This window comes from Rhamphochromis sp. 'chilingali' (assembly GCF_963969265.1).
Source record: "Rhamphochromis sp. 'chilingali' genome assembly, chromosome: 8".
NCBI lineage: Eukaryota > Metazoa > Chordata > Actinopteri > Cichliformes > Cichlidae > Rhamphochromis > Rhamphochromis sp. 'chilingali'.
The window spans coordinates 1,192,310-1,211,620 of NC_137935.1; the positions used below are offsets into that span (position 1 = coordinate 1,192,310).

The 19,311-nt window shown below is 45.8% G+C and overlaps 2 protein-coding genes across 2 annotated transcripts in view; both read right to left on the bottom strand.

Moving 5' to 3' along the window:
* Positions 1 to 1,642: 1,642 nt before the first annotated feature.
* LOC308401345 (somatostatin-2-like) lies at positions 1,643 to 3,450 on the bottom strand. Its single transcript, XM_080889517.1, has 4 exons — positions 3,234 to 3,450; positions 2,977 to 3,155; positions 1,885 to 2,090; positions 1,643 to 1,790 (listed from the first exon to the last, which is right to left on the bottom strand). Exons 1-3 carry the CDS (start codon positions 3,433 to 3,435, stop codon positions 1,896 to 1,898), a joined length of 576 nt encoding a protein of 191 aa, XP_080745643.1. The 5' UTR covers positions 3,436 to 3,450; the 3' UTR covers positions 1,643 to 1,790; positions 1,885 to 1,895.
* Positions 3,451 to 10,850: 7,400 nt separating this feature from the next.
* Positions 10,851 to 19,311, bottom strand: part of col4a3 (collagen, type IV, alpha 3) — a 41,576-nt gene continuing 33,115 nt past the window's right edge. Inside the window, exons 45-52 of the mRNA XM_080889665.1 lie at positions 17,350 to 17,421; positions 17,152 to 17,277; positions 16,833 to 16,931; positions 14,585 to 14,797; positions 14,239 to 14,416; positions 14,016 to 14,133; positions 13,705 to 13,877; positions 10,851 to 11,007 (exon numbers count right to left, since the gene is read on the bottom strand). Coding sequence (XP_080745791.1) covers positions 10,926 to 11,007; positions 13,705 to 13,877; positions 14,016 to 14,133; positions 14,239 to 14,416; positions 14,585 to 14,797; positions 16,833 to 16,931; positions 17,152 to 17,277; positions 17,350 to 17,421 — 1,061 coding nt within the window. The 3' untranslated portion in view covers positions 10,851 to 10,925. The remainder of the gene's footprint in view (positions 11,008 to 13,704; positions 13,878 to 14,015; positions 14,134 to 14,238; positions 14,417 to 14,584; positions 14,798 to 16,832; positions 16,932 to 17,151; positions 17,278 to 17,349; positions 17,422 to 19,311) is intronic.

Sequence of the window (19,311 nt, forward strand, 5' to 3'; positions counted from 1 at the left end):
ACTGCAGACGTGCTACAGTGGCCTCGCAGCACAAGATCAGAAACATGGCCCCACAGCTCGCCGTGTGCAGCAGGTCGTCCTGTCCTGCATCCTCCTCTTATCTTTGTGCTCTTATTTTACTGCAGTGAAGAAGAGCAAACGACCTGCAGGCTGTTAGTTCAACATATCGAGTTTGTTTGCAGCTGTAAGGAGGTTGGACAGACGTCAGTACGTCATGTGGTCAGTAGCGGTTTTAGAAACGGGCGACACGGGCGGTTGCCCGGGGCGGCATCGTGGTGGGGGGCGGCAAAAAAAAAAGCTCATACTCATGCTGCCCCGACGTCAGCCAGGAAATGGCACAGGCACCGATCGGTTTTCTGTCGCCCATTTGCTGGGCGTAAGGGCGCCCTCCGTTTGCGAGCTGCGCCTGCTGCTGGCGGCACAGGGAGGAGAGGGCGGGGCGGCGGGGAGTCTCTGGTGGCTGGAGCAGCGTCTAATAACCAACCCACAAAATAAAAACAAACCAACAAACACGAAAACACCAGACATGATACAGACTTATAATCTGCACTGATGTTTTTTTGAAATTCTGTACAAAGTTCAAAGCCACCAGGTGCTCAGTTTAGAAAAAAGGGAAAAGAAGAGGAGGAGAAACGAGCAACAAATGCAGGTAAGCAGATGTGTGATTGGATAATGGCAGGTCATCCTGAACCAATCAGAATACTTTGTTAATCCCTAAGGAAATGATGTGGGTTACAGTTGCTCCAAGAAGAAATGGTAAAAATAGTAACAGTAACAGACTAAACTCCAAACAATACATGATGTTACAGATTTTAATATTAATGAGTCAGTGTCAGTTGTTGATTTGTCCTGTTCTCATTGTGTGAGGAATTATGATGGCTGTTTGGTGGCCATTTGCATACTATGCACTCTCTCTCTCTTCATATATGTGTGTGTGTGTACAACAGCTTTATGTTAATGTACAATCCTTAATATGTTTTGTGTGTGCGTGTGTGTGTGGGAGGGGGGTGCTAGAGGGAGTGTTCGCCCAGGGCGCCAAACAGGCTAGGACCGCCACTGCATGTGGTCGTCATGTTCGGTTTAATAATTAAAGGCCAGCACAGATCAGCAGCGTGAGTCGAGCTGTAAATGTGACCCTCGCTCTGCTGACATGACCTTGCCTCAGATCAGTGTCTAAGACGCTGAAATAACAGCGGACGTATTCGTTCTCCTAAAGTGAAACACGAACACGCTGCTGCATAGCAGCCAATCGGTGGCTTATGTTCAGGAAGAGGGCGGGGCTTGAGTGTGCACATTAGTGTGAAGCTTTCAAAGATGTGTGTGAGTGATGTTGTGCCCTTTAATGGACTAAAGTGTCTGCCTGCAATCACTCCGACTCTCTCTCAGCCGTTTAATGTCTTCAGCCAATATTTGCTCTCTCTCGCTGCTCTCCATTTAAGGTTAATTAGACTCGCCCCTCTCGCTCTCTGTTCAAACACTAAGGCCTGCTGCTGTTTCCACACAAACACACCGATCACTCCCAGTGCTCCCACTGCTCCTCCCGGTCACGCATGCAGGAGTCTGTTGTCAGGATGCTAACAGCTGCTGCACAGCTGGATGTGTGTTCACAGTTCAGACAGACAGAGGAGGCGGGGACACAGACTTCACAGATTTCTCTCTTTATTTGATAATTACATTAATTATTCAGGTATGATGCAGCCAGACAGCTGCTGATTGGTCCATCCAATCTCTCAGGTGAAGGCCAGGTGATAGGGGATCGGTCCACTGGTCTTAGGAAGGCGTGGCCTCATCTGGAAGCAAAAAAGAAGACAGGTGAGACAGCAGGTTGGTATCTAGGTTAACTGGTATAGTTTGTAGGTGTAGCTTAAGCAGGTGGTCACGTACCTGGGGGGGCTTTAACAGGAAGTGAGGCCCTTCCAGTAGAAGTTCTTGCAGCCGGCCTTGCGTTCGCGGGGGGGTATGCTGTTGGGTTGGTCGGCAGACCGCTCCAGGTTCATCCTCCCGCCTGTTGCCTCAGCTTCCCGCTGGACGTCGGCCTCAGGCAGAGACATCTGAGCGAGCAGGTCCTCCACCGCACGTTTACTCCACTCCTGAGGATCCAGAAACCAGTTTAGCACCAAAGCAGACCCTTTAGCACAGCTAAGAGCAGCTAGAACAGTTTAGATCACTTTTTTGGAACCATGTGGTACACCTGGGAGTTTGGCAACAGTGATGAACGAGTTTAGAGCAGGTCAGAATGATTCAGCACGGATTAGGACACATCGAATAGTAACCAAACAGAAGAGCTCAGAACTGTTTAGAGCAACTTGGAACTGCACCAAGTTTTTCTGGGATCTTCCCAAGAAGACACATTTGATCTGAACTGACCTGCTGTTCCAAAACATTAATGTGGATGAACAGAGCAAGAAATCATAAGAAGAAACAAACTGTCCAGTTTTAACTGCAGAAGAATGAAACGAGGTAACTCGGCTTCTGTTGTAAATCACTTTTTGTTTGTATTTTTGTTTTTTCCACTTTTGTGTCTCTATGATGTCATGGAGAGCAAATATCCTGATATAATCATCTCGGCAAACACAAGTCCCACCCACACATTCAGCAGCCAATCAGAGTTTGATTCAGTGAAGGCAGATGGGAAATGCCCTGGATCAGATAAAGAAGGATTATTCTGAGCTGTGAATCATGCAAAGCTGCTCTGGCAGAGTTAAAGAATAGAAATATGGAGCTGAAGCAGAACTTTGAAGAAATACTTGGAACCCTCTAACTGTCTTTTCTGCTACCTTGTGAGCTTTGCTTAGCATAAAAACATGTTGAATAAGAGGGAACCAGCTAGCCTGGCTCCAAAGATAATAAAGCATCTCACTAACAGAGCCTTATCATCGCGACGCTTTAATCTGAAGGGAGCTGTTTCCCCACTGTTCCTTCAAAGTAATGGCGCACTAAAACGATGCTGCGAGCTGTCAGGGTGCTCGGTCTCACCTGTGACAGGAACCCTGCGCTGCGAGGTCGTTGCAGCAGCCGATGATTGCGCAGCTCCAGCTCCAGCTCCAGGTCCGGGTCCTGCAGCTGGTCTCTGTCTGGCTGAGAGGAAACTCCGGTACTGCACAGAACCAGTGCCATGAGAACCAAAATGGCGGGACAACGTACACACTGCATACCTGGAGGAGAGCAAGAAGAAGATGTTAAAAGAGGAAAAGAACCAAGAAAAAGAGCAGAGGAGAAGGAGAAGCTCCTACTGGTGCTGGTCTGGTTTCTTCTGCTGGTCCTGGTGCTGGTTCTGGTTCTTGGCTCTCTCTGGTCCTGGTGCTGTGGGTGCTGCCCTTTTGAAGCCTGGTGCTCCTCCTCCTGTGGGTCACATGATGCCGCGTGGCTGATTGACAGCCGGCGAGCTGCAAGGTGATGAAGGAACTCTGACTTACAAGTTAAACAAAAGTCCATTAATCCTTATTGACTTTAAATGGAAGCCGAGCAATAAAACAATAAACCTATCAGCAGCAGCGCGCCGCGGCTGCCGCCGCTCATCTCCGACAAATACAACAGCGGAACGTCGGGCTGAAGAGGACAGGAATTAACGGAGCGTTCAGAGGATTAGCAGACTTCATTAGCACTCGCTGATATCTCCATTAAACAAAGAGGCAGCAGCAGAGAGTCGCCCACTCAACATTTAGTCAGAACAAACACGACTTTTATACTGTCGAAAAACACTTTGTGCTGCTTTCAAATGTTCTTCTGCAGGCAGACAGAGTGGAAATGGCATCAGGGAATCCCACCAACACGGATGACTCAACGCAGTCCCAGCAGAGCGTAAAATAACACTCGATTCAAGTCCAACTTCAGTGGAAGCACTTTAGATAACGGCTCGCAATAAGCAGCGCAGCTCTTCACGATGTACACGCCGCGAGGACCGATCCTGATATTATATTTCAGGAGGAACACAACCGATCTTCCTACGGGGAATAAATGCAGGAGCATTAAATGTTCACATTTTACACTTTCAAATATTTAATTGTGTGCTAAATCGAATCCAGTGTGTCCAGTTTAAAGAGCAGAACAAAAAAGAGGAAAGAAGTTTTTCTTCCTGCTGTTTGGATGAGTTGTTAGCAGTTTGGCTAATGCTACAGCAAACTGGCTCTAACCAGCACCAGGTCAGCAGTGACCCCTCTGCCTCTTTGTTAAGGATTTAAGTAAAACTGATGACATCACTCCAGGTGAATAAAACCTGGGTGGACTGAATTTGATGACTAGTGCTCTACTTTCAAGTTTCAGAATGGCTGAAGCTGTTTTCAGACGGCCATCTTTGTAGTCATAATAATAACAGAAACTTTGATTTCTGCAGTTCCTTTAACCCGAGGACGCTTTGCAAAAGAAAAGAAATAAAGCAGCTCCTCCTCACTCCACCCCAAACCTGGTTCTTCCTGTTAAAAGGGAGTTTTTCCTTCCCACTGTCGCCAAGTGCTTGCTCACTGGGGTGGTCTGGTTGTTGGGGTTTCTCTGTATTACTGTAGAGTTTTCACCTTACAGTATCAAACAGCTGCTGTGATTTTGTGCTATTTAAGTACATTTGAGTTGCAAATTGAAGGATGAATGAGTGAATCAGGAGCAGTGCTGCATGTTTTCTTTTGCACCCACATTATTATTTGACAGTTTTATTGATGACATCTACAAAATCCCAGCACTCTCCCCCATCAGAGGCCAGCATTCTGCTAAAACCACTCCAGAAACAACAAAGAGGCCAACTCTGCCTCTAGACGTCCAAGATCCCAATCTGATCGAATATCTGTGGGATGCGCCGGAACAAGCTAGATCCAACGTATGAGTGCAGACACCCACCAAGTTCCCGTGTCTGTGTCTTTCATTTGTTTAATGCTATCTCGCTGGCTGGTCACCACAGTTTGTAACTCAATTGTCCCTTGAGGACAATAAAGGCTATCCAATCCAGCCTGACCCAGCCTGATCCAATCTGGTGCTGCGGGATGGATTATCTGCACAAACACTGCAGCTCCCCTCATTGTTCCTCTGTGACCTCTGACCTCTCTCTGCTGTGGGACCTTTTGCAGCTGATTATCACTCCGCAGTGCTCTGACATTTTTACTGCGGCCCCTGGTTTCGCTGAGGACAAACTCACATTCTCAGGCCTGAATGACACAAACACTCACAGGACGTTTAACAGGTTACTTCTGCTTTCCCTTCAGCTTCCTCTGCTCACATCAGCCGCGCTTGTACAGGTGTGGAGAGTTTTGTAGTGTTGTTATTGGCTTTTAGAGAAAAAACAGAACACAAAATATGACAGAGTCAACAACAGTTTAAAGTTAGAAGCGGCCCGGTGGAGCTGCTCTGGCTCAGCCGGATCACACCGAGACGACACGTAAAGGTGGGATACGACACAATGATAGAAACAGAGGTAAGTCGTGATTTTTGGATGGTTCACACACGTTTCTTAAGGAGGGGAAACGGCTCTGTTGTTGCCACATCGGCAGTGGAAGGGATCACCTGACCAATAATATGGCTGCTGTGAGGTTACTGTACAGGTATTTCTTCTTACTTATTAGTATCTGTGTGTGATGTACCTAATAATAATGGATTGCATTTATATAGTGCTTTCCGGGGCCCTCAAAGCGATTTACATTCACACACTGGTGGAGGCAGCTACAGGTGTAGCCACAGCTGCCCTGGGGCAGACTGACAGAAGCTGCCATATCGCGCCATCGGCCCCTCTGGCCAACACCAGTAGGCGGCAGGTGAAGTGTCTTGCCCAAGGACACAACGACCGAGACTGTCCGAGCCGGGGCTCGAACCGGCAACCTTCCGGTTATAAGACGAACGCCCAACTCTTGAGCCACGATCACACCTACACAGTTTGCTGTGCGGATAGCCAGCATTAGTTGTCCTGATGCTCAATAATCCAGAAGACCCAATAAAGATGATGTAATGTTTTCAGTGGGAGAGTTCATCCTCAGAGTCCGCTGCGTTTCCCCAACCTAGCGATGGACACTTGCACCAAACTAGCGTGTGAATCATACATAGTTCTTGGAGCTTCCTCTCAGGAACGAGAGAAAGAACTTGATCTTAGCAACAACGATTTGCATGTTAACGATCATGAAACTGAGCTCACAGCTCATGTTAGTTTATAGTGTTAGTGAGTCTTAACTTCTATGTAGCTGTGCTGTTTCTGAGGCTGGGAAACCTGTAGTGAGCTGAGAATGAAGAACGCACCCTGGGGTAAAAGCTCTCATCTTCTCTTGCCATGAACATAATGTGGGCACGTGTCCCCCACCCTGTTCTGACTCTATTTAAAAGTAGAATGGGAGGCAGAGCCTTCAGTTTTCAGGCCCCTCTTCTGTGGAACCAGCTTCCAGTTTGGATTCAGGAGACAGACACTATCTCTACTTTCAAGATTAGGCTTCAAACTTTGGACATTAAAATGTGTCTTTTTATTTATTTTTGTATTCTTATGTCAGTCAGAGATGGTTTTAAAAGTTGGCAGACTTTTGATGGAAACCGAATCACTGAGAATTTATTGCCACAGTATTTTCTTTGTGTGGATGGAGGTTAGACAGGTTTCTGCTTCCACCCTCAGCAGAGGAGACTGGAACATCCATCCATCCATCCATCTTCATCCGCTTTGTCCGGGGCCGGGTCGCGGGGGCAGCAGCCTAAGCAAAGAGGCCCAGACCTCCCTCTCCCCAGCCACCTCCTCCAGCTTATCCGGGGGAATACCAAGGCGTTCCCAGGCCAGCCGAGAGATATAATCTCTCCAGCGTGTCCTGGGTCTGCCCCGGGGCCTCCTCCCGGTGGGACATGCCTGGAACACCTCACCCAGGAGGCGCCCAGGATGCATCCTTGTCAGATGCCCGAACCACCTCAGCTGGCTCCTTTCGAGACTGGAACAAATAGGATTATTTTAACGAAGAACATTAATACGACACATTCAGGAAATTATTTTTAAAAACTAATAAAGCACATCAATGTTTGCATTCTTACTTATTTATTGTACTTAAGTAGAATTTTTCTGGTATCTGTACTTTACTGGAGTATTGTTTTTACTCCTTTTACTTTTACTCCTTTTTAACACAAATATCTGAACTTTCTACTCCTCACATTTTAAAAACAGGCTCGTTACTTTAACACATTTGAGGGAAGTTATTATTTCACATCAACTGTGCACCTTCAAGCCTAAACAGTAACGCAGCAAAGGCAGTCCTAATGGGTCATAATTACCAACATTTAAGTCACGAAAAGAGATAAAAGAGGCAAAACTGTATGCATCATTTATAGCCAGGTTAAAATGGGCCACAAGGAGTGCAGGTGTCTGCAGGTTTAACGTCACAGCGAGGCGACAAAGGCTGTGCAAAATGGATGATCTGATCGTCATGTTGGTGTTGATCTGGGAACAACACCGACACGACGATATCAATGTGTCCTTCATTTCCCCGAATTTGAAGGATGGGTCGGGTGTGTCCTTCGTGGCCCACCATATCCAGAATTCATAGCGCGGCCCAGCCAAGTCCAGTTTCCAACGATATCAGCCGCTACTTAGTTTTAATATTACTCTTATTACTCTTTCTGTGTCGCAAAATACATTTTTAAGGTAGTTTCAGGCGAGACAGTAGCTGTGTAAACTTCAAATATCTGCAGATTTATCAGGACATCACATGTTTGCAAAAGTGCTCCGATGTTTTCAGAGACGTCTGTTACCCACCAGCTCGATAGCTGACCGGGCGAGGACAGCGAACTCCCGGCACGTCGTTTTCAGACTTGTGAGTCACTCAGATAACTTAAAACTGTTATTGTTTGGCTTCTTTCAGTGTTTGATTTGTTCCTGAGTGAATCTGTTTGGCTGAGATTAAAGTTCTAGTTTTCACACAGCCGAATAAACGTCAAACAGACTGATTATCATAAGTGTGAGATGGTCGAGAGTTTACTCCGGTGTCCTGTTATATTTAGACAGCGGTGACGCAGATCAGAAGGTTAGACCGTCCAATTTCACAGACGCTCACTTCCGGCCTTCTCGGTCTTCTCGGCCCGGGTCCTCAGGAGGTTGCAGCCCACGCACTGAGACGCAGCTTGTGTGTGTGCAGTTCGTCTCACGGTGAGTTGCAGCTAAAGGTCCAGCTGCTGATTTAACAGGGAGAGGAATGGTAAAATGGTAAATGGCCTGTATTTGTATAGCGCTTTTCTAGTCCCTAAGGACCCCAAAGCGCTTTACACAACCAGCCATCAGGAAGGTGAACGTTAGCTTCGCTCGCTTCAAAGACATTAAGTCCTCTTGTTTTCAATCTGCACATGTCACATTATGTTTCTTCATGTTGTGAAAGCTGCTGCAGGCTAACTGTGATATTTAAAGGCTGCATGAAAGCCCTCTGCAGGTTCGCGCAGGATAAACAGGTTCGCTTGCTGCACAGTGGCCTGGTTTCATGGTCACAGTTAGTTTACACCAAGTGTAGCAGAGACTCACTGACTGAACTCCACCTTCAGCCGTGTAGAAAGACAGCACGAACACGAGCATCACATCAGCTCATTGCAGGGTTCCTGCACCACTTTAACCAGAGCAGGCAACAGAACACTGCGATTTTTAAAAGTTCTCCCTTTGCTCTGTTCGTGTTCCAGATGACTGATCTGAGCCGAGCACGTTCGTTTAGAACTGAAAACGTTTGTTCTAATTGAACAAAAGTTCACTTAGATTTTATTTCTTGCTTTTATCTTTTTCAGAAGGACACGTCTGATATGTTGCTGCTTCTCTTTCTGCTGTTGCACTTCCACATCGCTGAGGAGCTGATGCTGACTACGTGCACGTCCTTCCACATCTATTTTCCCATCATGTTGCGATTTTGTCTGTAAGAGTCAGTTTCATTTTGATGGACCTTCGTCCTGTGCTCTGGCTCGTCACAGGAAGAGCCGACAAATCTGAGATCAATCTGTGATTCTGGGCTCCACACACATTTTCTCCTTCACCGTCTTCGTCTTCATCATCTTCTCTGGAGGATAATGAACAACGCATTATCAGCCGCCGGTTGCCGTGGCAACACATTAACAGCGAACAGCCATTGCTAAGGAGCCGCTGGCACGAACACACACACACGATGGAAAGCGATGACATCACGCTCCCCCCTGTGATGTTTTTGTTTCCACCCTGAGTCACTGTGTGAAGTCACAAACACAACGATTACACTTTAATTTGGAGCCGAGCGCTCACATCACGCCCTCAGCGTGAGCGGGAACGTTAACCGACTCGACCGCCGCCGCCAACGCCTCAGATTTAAGCTTTAAAATGAAATTTCATGAGTCGTCTTGTTGTTTTTGAGCAACATTAATAAGAGAAATCACTTATCTGCTGCGCTAATCTTTAGATATGAAAATGCATTAGAGGGCCGCTCACAGCCTCCTGCAGCCACACAAATATCAGACAAAACAAGTTCATTAATCAGTGCTGGGACATCGGTCACATGTTTCTTTCATGCAGACAATTTTTAGAAAAACCCCAAGAGACACAAAACCTCTCCGACACCCTGACACCATTTGTAAAGCAAAGACCCATCAGAGCACTTGGCTCTCGCTCTGCAGGCCTACTTGTTGTTCCTAGAGTATTTAAAAGTAGAATGGGAGGCAGAGCCTTCAGTTTTCAGGCCCCTCTTCTGTGGAACCAGCTTCCAGTTTGGATTCAGGAGACAGACACTATCTCTACTTTCAAGATTAGGCTTCAAACTTCAGACCGCTGGAGGACTTTTGACGGTCCAGTTCATCAGGACTGCACTGTTGTGGAAATGCAAAATAAACCAAGAGGCACAGACGTCTTTACAGGTCAAACAGCACGACTGCATGTTTCTGACAGACTGTAAGCCTCCAATATTTATAGAGTCGGGAGGACGAGTCAGGCGTACGCTGAATAACAACCCTCAGCTGAAAGATCAGGTCGTTTTCACCTTTTCTCAGCAAAATTGGAGGATTTAAAGGACTGTGGCGTTTCACAGTGATGCATGCTGTGCCAAGCAGAGTATTCTTCCACCAAACACATGTAAAAGAGCCCAAATCCTCCCATCTGTCGTGCTTTCAGAGCAGATGCATCGCAGCTGTTACGCCGTGCAGGTGTTTGGACCTGCAGTGCAAAGACTGGGGCTGTGTGTGTATCAGCTACTGTAGTTCAGTATTTTCTAATCTCACATCACGTTAGTTTTTATTGTTTGTATCGTCGAAACACCACCCGAGTGTTGTTGCTGAGCACGATGTCTCAATGCTCAGTCAGAATGAGGATGAGTTCACTGCACTCAGACGGCCTCCGCACATCTGCAGCGGCTCTGTGATAATGTCACGTCGACACCAAAACATCTGAGGAAGCAGCGTCTGCCTCTCTCACAGTTTGAGAAAGTCAGACGTTTCTTTATTTTAAACAATCTATCTTCATGTTTAAAGACAGAGCGACGTCTAAAGATGCTGACAGGTTTTTGCAAAGTTCGCAGTGATGGCTGCAGCTCAGGAGGTGGAGCGGGTCCAGTCTGCATGCCAAAGTATCCTCGGGCAAGATACTGAATCTCTCTGATCCATCAGTGTGATGTTAAACAGAAAAAAGGTGAAGGAGTATTGCATATAGTGCATGTGGTGAGAAAGTGCATAAACAGGACGGCTCACAGGAGACTTCTAGAAAACATTTTTTATTAAACAGAATAAAGTTCACAAAATTCACCCAAAGAATCTGCTCTTTTTCTTAAACAGCATGAAAGTATAAACAGCTCTGCCTGAATATGAGAAAGCAGGGGAGCCTCTCTGAGCACAGCGCTGCACAGACAACATCAGCAGGACTATTATGGTATCATATATTATCACATATTTTAAAATATGAATAGTCATTATTATTATCAGTAGTATGACTCAGTAGTGATGTGAACAGCAGCCGTATTTACAGCAGCAGCACCAGCAGGAGGCGCAGCAGTAAGTTATATCTGGTTCATGCAGACGCGGCAGCGGCTGATCCGGTTCCCTGGAAGGGGTCCCGAGTCTCTCCAGAGCTGCGGTCGACTGCACACAGACAGAAATACAAACAGGAAGTAGTCAGTGTAATGATGTTTTTCTGTCAAAGCCCAGCCCTTTGGGGGCGGAGCCATCTCTGGCAATCAGCAGGACCATACTTAAGACCAGCACTGCCGTCAGTTCTTCACCAGATCGCCATGGTGATAACCAGGCCTCGTAACTTCTTGTTTCTTAACCTCATGTCCCACAGCATCTCGTCAAGTCACCACGTGACTCGTTCACAACTCCGCATTCTGGACACGGCGTCCATGGTCAACACTCCGCTTCATTCTGTAACTCGCTCTCCTGGATTTGAACGACTGACCTGTTTCTCCTGCCTGTCACAATCCTCTGGATTACTGGAACTCCACTCACTCACTCGCCACTTGGACGCCCACCCGGCTACCCCACCCTCCCTCCACAGCTTTATGTCTCCACCTAAAGCTACAGATCAATAACCAGGATCTTTCCACTACCGCTTCGCTCTTCTTCTGTTTTCAGCGTTTCCTCGTCAGAGATTCCCCCGCCACGTCTTCACGTCTCGCCATTGGTTATTCTGCATTTTCATTCAAACTTGGGAAATCTTATTACTGCTCTGTGTTGTGTCTGCACTTGGATCCTTCTGACCTTGAAAGTATGAACTGGCTGAAGAAATGGACCCAATTCAGACGGAAATCTCTAAGCAGGCAGTCGTGGTTCGGTCAACATGTCCTGACTTTTTAAGTAATCAGTGTAAAATTTCTATCCACAAACTGTAGTTTCTGTTCTGAAGGCACTCCCGGTCCTAGTCAGCCACGTGCACCTACCTATCCTTCTCCATCCACCGCCACCATAGTGGCTGCTCCGCCTTTTCCCCTGTCAAGCCCATTTTCCACAGTGCTGTCTCCTGGGTGAGTTGGGTTGGTGTGTGGATTTGTTACAGTGCTCGCTTGTTTTCGGCCGATGCTTTGAAACTCCTGTTTTGTTGGACAGCTGAGAGGAAACGCACCGGCATGGGCTGAAGCATACTTTTCCTTTCACCCTGGCCTCTTCCTGAAATTTGAACAAACAACCAGCTCTCCCACTGGTTCCTCTTCAACCTCCCATTCCTGCAACTGTTCTCAATAACCAAAGTTTAACCCTGATCACTCATCAAGTGGAACCAGTCCACTTAGTTTTCTTTGGTAATCGCAGAGACTCTTTCATTCCACACTTCTGCTTCCCCCTGAGACCCCTCTGATCTTCAGCTATCCATGGCTAAAGAAGCACTTATAGACCGGCCCAGTGATGAGGTCGCAAGCTGGAGTCTGTTCAGTCTGATCAACTGCCCAAGATTGCCGCTACCGTCCAGCTCACACGAATTTCCCTCACCACCCGACTCACCATCTGTCCTCCATTCCCACTGAGTAACACAACCTTCAAGAAGTTTTCAAGATCAAGCCTCTCGCGTCGCTATGGTTGTGGTGACCTTCTCTCCAGAGCCCCGATACCCTCAAGCCACCTCTCCATTGCCTCCCTTTCCAGCTGAGGGTTACATTGGTGAGTTGTTAGCTGCCGGCATCATCCATCCCTCAAACCAAGTATGTTCTGGTTCCCTTTTCGTTCCCAAGAAAGACAAGACACTATGACCGTGCATTGATTAAAGAGCACTGAATGACATTCAAAAACTAGTAGCGATTACCTCCCATTAACCGTCCACAGGGACACTATTTTCATGAACTCTCTGGAATCCTCATCGCCTCATTTGTATCAGGGAGGCGGATGAATGGAAGCATTTAATATACCATCCGGACACTTTGCGTACTTGGTGATGCCTTTGGGCCTCACCAATGCTCCCGTGGTTTTCCAGAGCCTCATTAATGACATATTGAGGGATTTTTTTTAACATGTTTGTTGGGTGGAAAAGATCAGGATAATATCCTCAAGACACGTCAGATCCACGTTTGAAGTGTCCTACTGGTCTTCTAGAGAGCTGCCAATACATGAAGGCAGAAGAATTAGAGTTTCACTCTCCATCTGTCACCTTCCTGGGTTATAGCTCGGCAGGAGGTAAGGTGAAGACGTACAATCTGTCTGTCCCATGTCTCGAACGCATCTGCAATGTTTTCTCAGATTTGCCAACCTCTGACGCTAATTCATCAGAAACTACAGTCAGATAAACGGACCTCTTGCTCACCTTAGCTTCAACAAAACTCCTTTCACTCAGTCCCCTGAAGCCCAGACAGCCTTCATCACGTTAAAACAACTCTTCACCTCTGCACCTGTCCCGGTTACCTATATATCACCAAGCAGATGATTCAGGTGTCAGGGCCGTGCTCTCTCAGCGAACCGGGCTACGAGGTAAGCTGCAGCCATGGGCCTTTTTCTCCTGTTGTCTAACTACCACGGAACCAAACTGTGATGCAGGAGATTGTGAGTTCCTTGCTGTCAAGTTAGGAACTGATGAAGCAGTCGATATCAGGGGAACTACCCAGCATGACTTCTTTCCCATTGTGATCTGATGTGTTCCTTAAATTCTGAGCCGTGTGTATCCCAACAGGCTGTACACACATGAAGGTGTTGCGCAAATACGGTGTATACAAACACACAATATTTCAACTCTTAAAGAAAAATCATGTGGTCCTCAGCAGGTGGAGTTTTGGCAGTGGGCTAGTCTGGAGCATTGAGCTGTGTTAACATGGTGACACAAAGGAAAACAGCAGTGACCTTAGCAAAGGTGTGTCATACCTGAACATGTTGCTGGGGTTCAGAGCAGCCAGCCAATAGCTGTAGGAGTTGGTGTAGAAGTTGCAGGTTCCTCTTTCATGACACTCAATGAAGGGGAGCTTCCTGAAGTGTTCTAGACAGGACCCGGGCGAGGCCAGAGGCTGACCCGACCCCTCCGCCCCTGCTCCTGTTTCCTGGGGAATCAGTCACAACTGGGGTCAAAGGTCAGAGCAATGGTTCATCCACTGCAACGCTGGTTTGGTACTTTTGAGAACTGTTTTTATTTGCTTCTTGTACCTTAAAAAGCTGCAGATATGAAAACATGAGCTCACCATCACAAAGGAGTAACCCGTCCAGAGCGAGACCCAGTTGATGGGACAGGTGGGAATCATACTGGTCTGACTGTGGACGGCGATCACTGTGGAAGCTCTGGCCTCACACACAGAACACCTGCGACACGAGAAGCAGCACCCCGTGAACACGTGTCGCCCGGTGCGTCACATGTTCACGAGTAGAGAAACATCGGTGTTGGTGAAGTGTGCGGCTGTGTTTTACCGGCTGATGTAGTTGCTCAGTGACTCGTTAGTGACGAAGGGCAGCCCTTCTGCCACCAGTTTATCTGTGGACAACCAGTAGGACAAGTCGTTGTGTGCGGCATACAGACAGTTCTGCCCAGGGCTGCAGATCAGGAAGGGCATGGTGGTAAAGCGCCTCAGACAACTACCTAACGTACCTGCAGAGAGAAGGACGTGTTATTTGATCCCTCTTGGGTCTCCAGTTGTGCTGCAGATTGAAAGTATTCAAACTCTGGATGAGGTCGGCACACCCATCAACTTTAACAGGTTTTTTCCCACAATGTTTCATATGAATGATAGAAAATGTAAGCAGGGTCTTGAATTACCCAGGTCTTGTCCGTGAGCTCGACTGTTGCCGTTGATGAACAGCAGCGAGTAACCCTCGTATATGAGTTTTGTTTCTTCAGGACATTTTGGGATGTCGGTTGTCTGGCTGTGTCGGGTGAACAGGAAGCTGATCTTTTCAGGTGATGCTGACATAGTACCCGGTGTACCCCGAGAACCTTTAAAGCCAACTGGACCTTGTGGGCCTGGACAACCTAAAACACAGAGGCAGTGAGCAGTCTCAGACCCACCACAGCAGTGATCTGCAGCACTTAGTGTAGATACATGGGCAGAGATGTTAGTGCGTTGTATGCGGTGGTAAAGCCACCAAACCTTAAATTAAAATTAGGATTCTGTCCCTCTGGGCACATATGAGTAAAGACTCCTTACAGACAGAGCAGACAGCAATCACAACACATTCACATGTACCTCACCGCTCACTATGTAGGTCCTTCAGGTAGACTGAGAGAAATGTGCCATTACATCACTACGTTTATTTGTTTTGGGTTTGTTTTTTATCCGCTCACCTTCTATAAACGACAGCAACAAGACGCAACATTAATTAACTGTAGGGACCTCTGTTACTGCTGATTACAGCCACACCGCATCCATGTACGTCCTGTACCGGCAGTTTCAAGTTTCTGTTAACCTCGCCTGCTCCTGCCAGAGTCGTTTCCTCAGCAGGTATATCACTGCGTGAGGAAAGTCTATTTGAATCATGAACAGGTTGGAGGCACAGGTGTAGATTTTCCCCATTACATCACATTAACTTAGCCGGCTGATTTTCCGACTGTTCGGGAACATCTGCTGGGAACGCTAAGGGCAGCTAAGCTGTTTTGGCCAGCACAGACTTCCTGTTTGCGGCCAGTGTTGGTCAAGTTACTTGAAAAAAGTAATCAGTAACTAATTACTGATTACTTCCCCCAAAAAGTAATCCCGTTACTTTACTGATTACTTATTTTCAAAAGTAATTAATTACTTAGTTACTTAGTTACTTTTTAAAAACACGATTTACAACCTGAAGAGGTGATAAAGTGATAGATCTTTCAGCCCAATTCTACTTTTTCTGCATAATCATCATACAAAATGTAATCAAATGGAAAAGTCTCTTTTTAAAACTTGTTTTATCAGTTTTAATCTTTTAACTTTATGCATCAAACAAACATTTAATTATCTGCAACATTCTCTGACTGGAAGAAATTAGTTTAACATTTAAACCTATTTTCTGCACATTCCAGCACATAAAATAAAATATTTTTTGTGTTTACACTCAGTCTTTCAAATAGATGCAAGTAAAACACAGCAGAAAATAAATAAAGTCAAAGACTCAGCAGTCCTGTTGCTCTATTTTCACCTGTAAAGCAGGAGTGGGGCAGGCGGAGGTTTACCCTGGTGCAGGTGTGCCGCGGTCAGTTGAAGAATCCGCGAGTTTCTCTGTGAGTTTCCCATTACGTCGTAGCTACTCGGTGCTTGTTTGGAAGTTTAGGGGTTTTTTCGCTGTAAAAAGAAGTTTTCTTCCCACGCACAGCGGACACTAATGTTTTTGTCACTTTTTATGGAATCAAACTCAAAGTAAGGTCAGTACTTCCACGCTTTAAACGCTGCACACTCATACTCTCTCTGCACTCGATATATGATCCACTGTTGATCTGCACACAGCTGTTGTCTCTAACGTCGCACTCGCTTACGTCACTGTCGTGAGACATTCTCGCAAAAAATCACGGTTTTAGTAACGCAGTAATGCAGCGTTCCTACGGGAAAGTAACGGTAATCTAATTACCGTTTTTGCAATAGTAATCCCTTACTTTACTCGTTACTTGAAAAAAGTAATCGGATTACAGTAACGCGTTACTGCCCATCGCTGTTTGCGGCTAATTCTGAATTTTGACAAAACGCTGTGGAAGGGTAGAGTGGGGTCATGTTAACCATCTACTACATCCACCAAGGTCTTGAAGTTCAAATGAACGATTTGCTCGTCTTATATGTGTGACTTGTAAAACATATACAATGAAGAACTGTGTGAAAGTTCACCGAGTGACACAAACCACAGCTGCGTAACAGGATCAGCGAGTGAAACAACATCAAGAAAGTCCATTCAGTGTAGAAAACATCAGGATTCTTTCCAGTTGAATTATTGCTGAAAAATGTTGTTTTATGCCACAAACTCTTCACACTCACATTCACTCTGCAGCATTTTGAGTATTTCTAGCATTAAACTTGTGTTCAGTGTTAATGTCGGACATTTCTTACCTCTTGTTCCGGGCACTCCTCCATCTCCCTTTTGTCCTTTTATCCCAGGGCCTCCAGTTTGTCCTTTTTTACCCGCGTTCCCACAGTGACCCTTCATACCTGCAGCCACAAACACAACATTGCTTCAGTTCACACTTTCACTGCTCGTACCTGAAGCTTGTGTCCTCTGGATCTCTCAGGACTCTCCAGGATCATGGAACACCCCCACAAGTTTCCCCCAGTTTTATTCCTTTGTTTTTAATTAAGCTAGTGTGACTGACCAGGCCGGGTTTGCAGGCACCAGAAGTTGCAGATCTCCTCCAACTTTTTCCACACTCACCTTTGGGGCCATGATTCCCAGGGGAACCTGGAAATCCTTTTTCCCCACAGGGCCCTGGCTCTCCAGGTGAGCCTTTGTCTCCGGGAAACAACAGTAACTGTCTGGTTGCATTTAGCCCCTTTGTTCCTGCAAGAAGTAACATTCAGTATTACATACAATACATGTGTCACCATGCAGGTGTGTGTTTCTGTGTGTTACCTTTTTGTCCAGGACAGCCCTGAGGTCCTGGTACGCCGCATCCACCCGGCGGGCCTTTGTTCCCATTCATCCCTCAAAACACAAACGAAGAGCAGCTCTATTAATCGCTTCACCTTCAGATATCAATATTAGATCTTTTAATAACATGAATATATAAGAGAGCATTAGCACACAGATAGATAAGGGACAGAGTTTTGGTACAATAAGGTGCGCTTTCTCTTCCCATCACAGCTTCTGTTGACCATTTAACCGAAGCAGACTTTGCTTGCATGAAATAAAAAGGCCTGTTTGCTGAACCTCTTGCTATGACTGTATGTTTCAATCTGAGAAATTAAAGAAATATCAGACGGACTAAACTATCACCGTATGCTGATGATGTCATTTTGTTTATTATAAGATACACAAATCACCTTTAGCTTAACTACATTTAATAAAACTAATGTGGACATATCTCAGGATGTGGGAAATCTCTGATGGACTGAACTTAGGAGGTAACTGGAAACCCCTTTAAAACCAGTGCCGTTGTACTGGGAATCCATCCTACCTGACAAACCATCCTACCCGTCGTGTCTGTGTATGCACACAACACGAAATTCAGTGGCAAACCATCCCACCTTTGTGAATAACAGCTACAAGCATACTTTAATGGGTAAAATGAAGTGGCAAACCGTCCTGGCTTTATGAATATGAGCTACAAGCATACTCTGATGGGCAACGTTAAGTGGCAAACCGTCATACCTACTGAAATTTGTGCTGCAATTACTCTGACAGCAGAAATGTGCATAAACTACTTACGGTAGGACGTTTTGCCAAAGTAGGATGGTTTGTCAGAACACTGTAACCTTCCAAACCCTTCAGTCATTGCATAGAAAGAACCTGACCTAAGTATTTCTGCAATACAGTTGATTGTTGAATTATTCTTGGTGTGGTTGCATATACCACAAGACAGATCCACACACAGCAGACATGAATACAGGATGTAACTGACGAGCCTATAAAAGTAGAGCAGTGATCTTTAAAGTACTTTTCAGTGCAATGAGGAAGAGTCCAGAGGGGAACAGTCAGCGGTGCAGGAGGTTCAATTCATTTTGCAAATGCATGATCCATACACGGAGGTTAAAGTGCATTTAACTTTCAGATTCTAGAATCATAAACTGAATTAACACGATGTTCAGCGCATATTTAAGAGTTGAATAACATCAGTGCCAGATTGGTGTCCATGCACCAACTCTTCTTCCTCATTCTGGTATGCAGATTTGTTGCTGTCAGAGATACGACCTACCACAGTGGTATCATCAGCAAACTGGTGCGCGAGTGTTGTGTGAATTTAAACAACCCACTTCCTACAGAAGGAACTGCAACTTTCTGTTCTTTCTACAGGAAGGGGTTTGTATCATATCTAACAGACTCCAGTTTGTGCATGTAAATGGAGAGTCCTCTTCACACACTGAGGTTAATTATGGAGTTCCACAGGGTTCAGTGCTAGGACCAATTCTGTTTACATTATACATGCTTCCCTTAGGCAGCATCATTAGAAGACATAGCATACAAAAGAATAGAGTTTATTTTGAACATGTAAATATAAGAAGAAGAAAAAGCAGAAAAACTTTGTTAAAGTGAAGATGTCAGGTTGTCAGGAGTATCTCATATCCACAGTGTTTTCTGACAATGTTGCATTTTATTCTGTTGTATTGTGTACACCATCTTATTCTTATTATCTTATCCTGTTCCAGTGTTTTCTTAATTTTTGCTGCTGTAACTTTGCAGTGGCCACTTTCTGCTGTGACACAACAAATTTCCCAAGTGTGGGACTAATAAAGGTTATCTTATCCTACCTGATCTCATCTTATGCTGCCAAGCTGTTCTTGCCCAGATGATAACTGTGGACACTGACTGAAAGTAGACGGAAGGCTAAACATCCAAAAATGAAAAAGTCTAAACAGTTACTTTAATGTGGTGAAA

Bases quoted from the DNA above. Each gene is read 5' to 3' on its own strand.
- LOC308401345 (XM_080889517.1), bottom strand. From the start codon at position 3,435: ATGGACTTTTGTTTAACTTGTAAGTCAGAGTTCCTTCATCACCTTGCA. The intron at 3,156-3,233 runs GTAGGAGCTTCT...GCTCTCCTCCAG, and splicing joins AAGAAACCAGACCAGCACCA to GTATGCAGTGTGTACGTTGT. The intron at 2,091-2,976 runs GTGAGACCGAGC...CTGGATCCTCAG, and splicing joins GCGCAGGGTTCCTGTCACAG to GAGTGGAGTAAACGTGCGGT.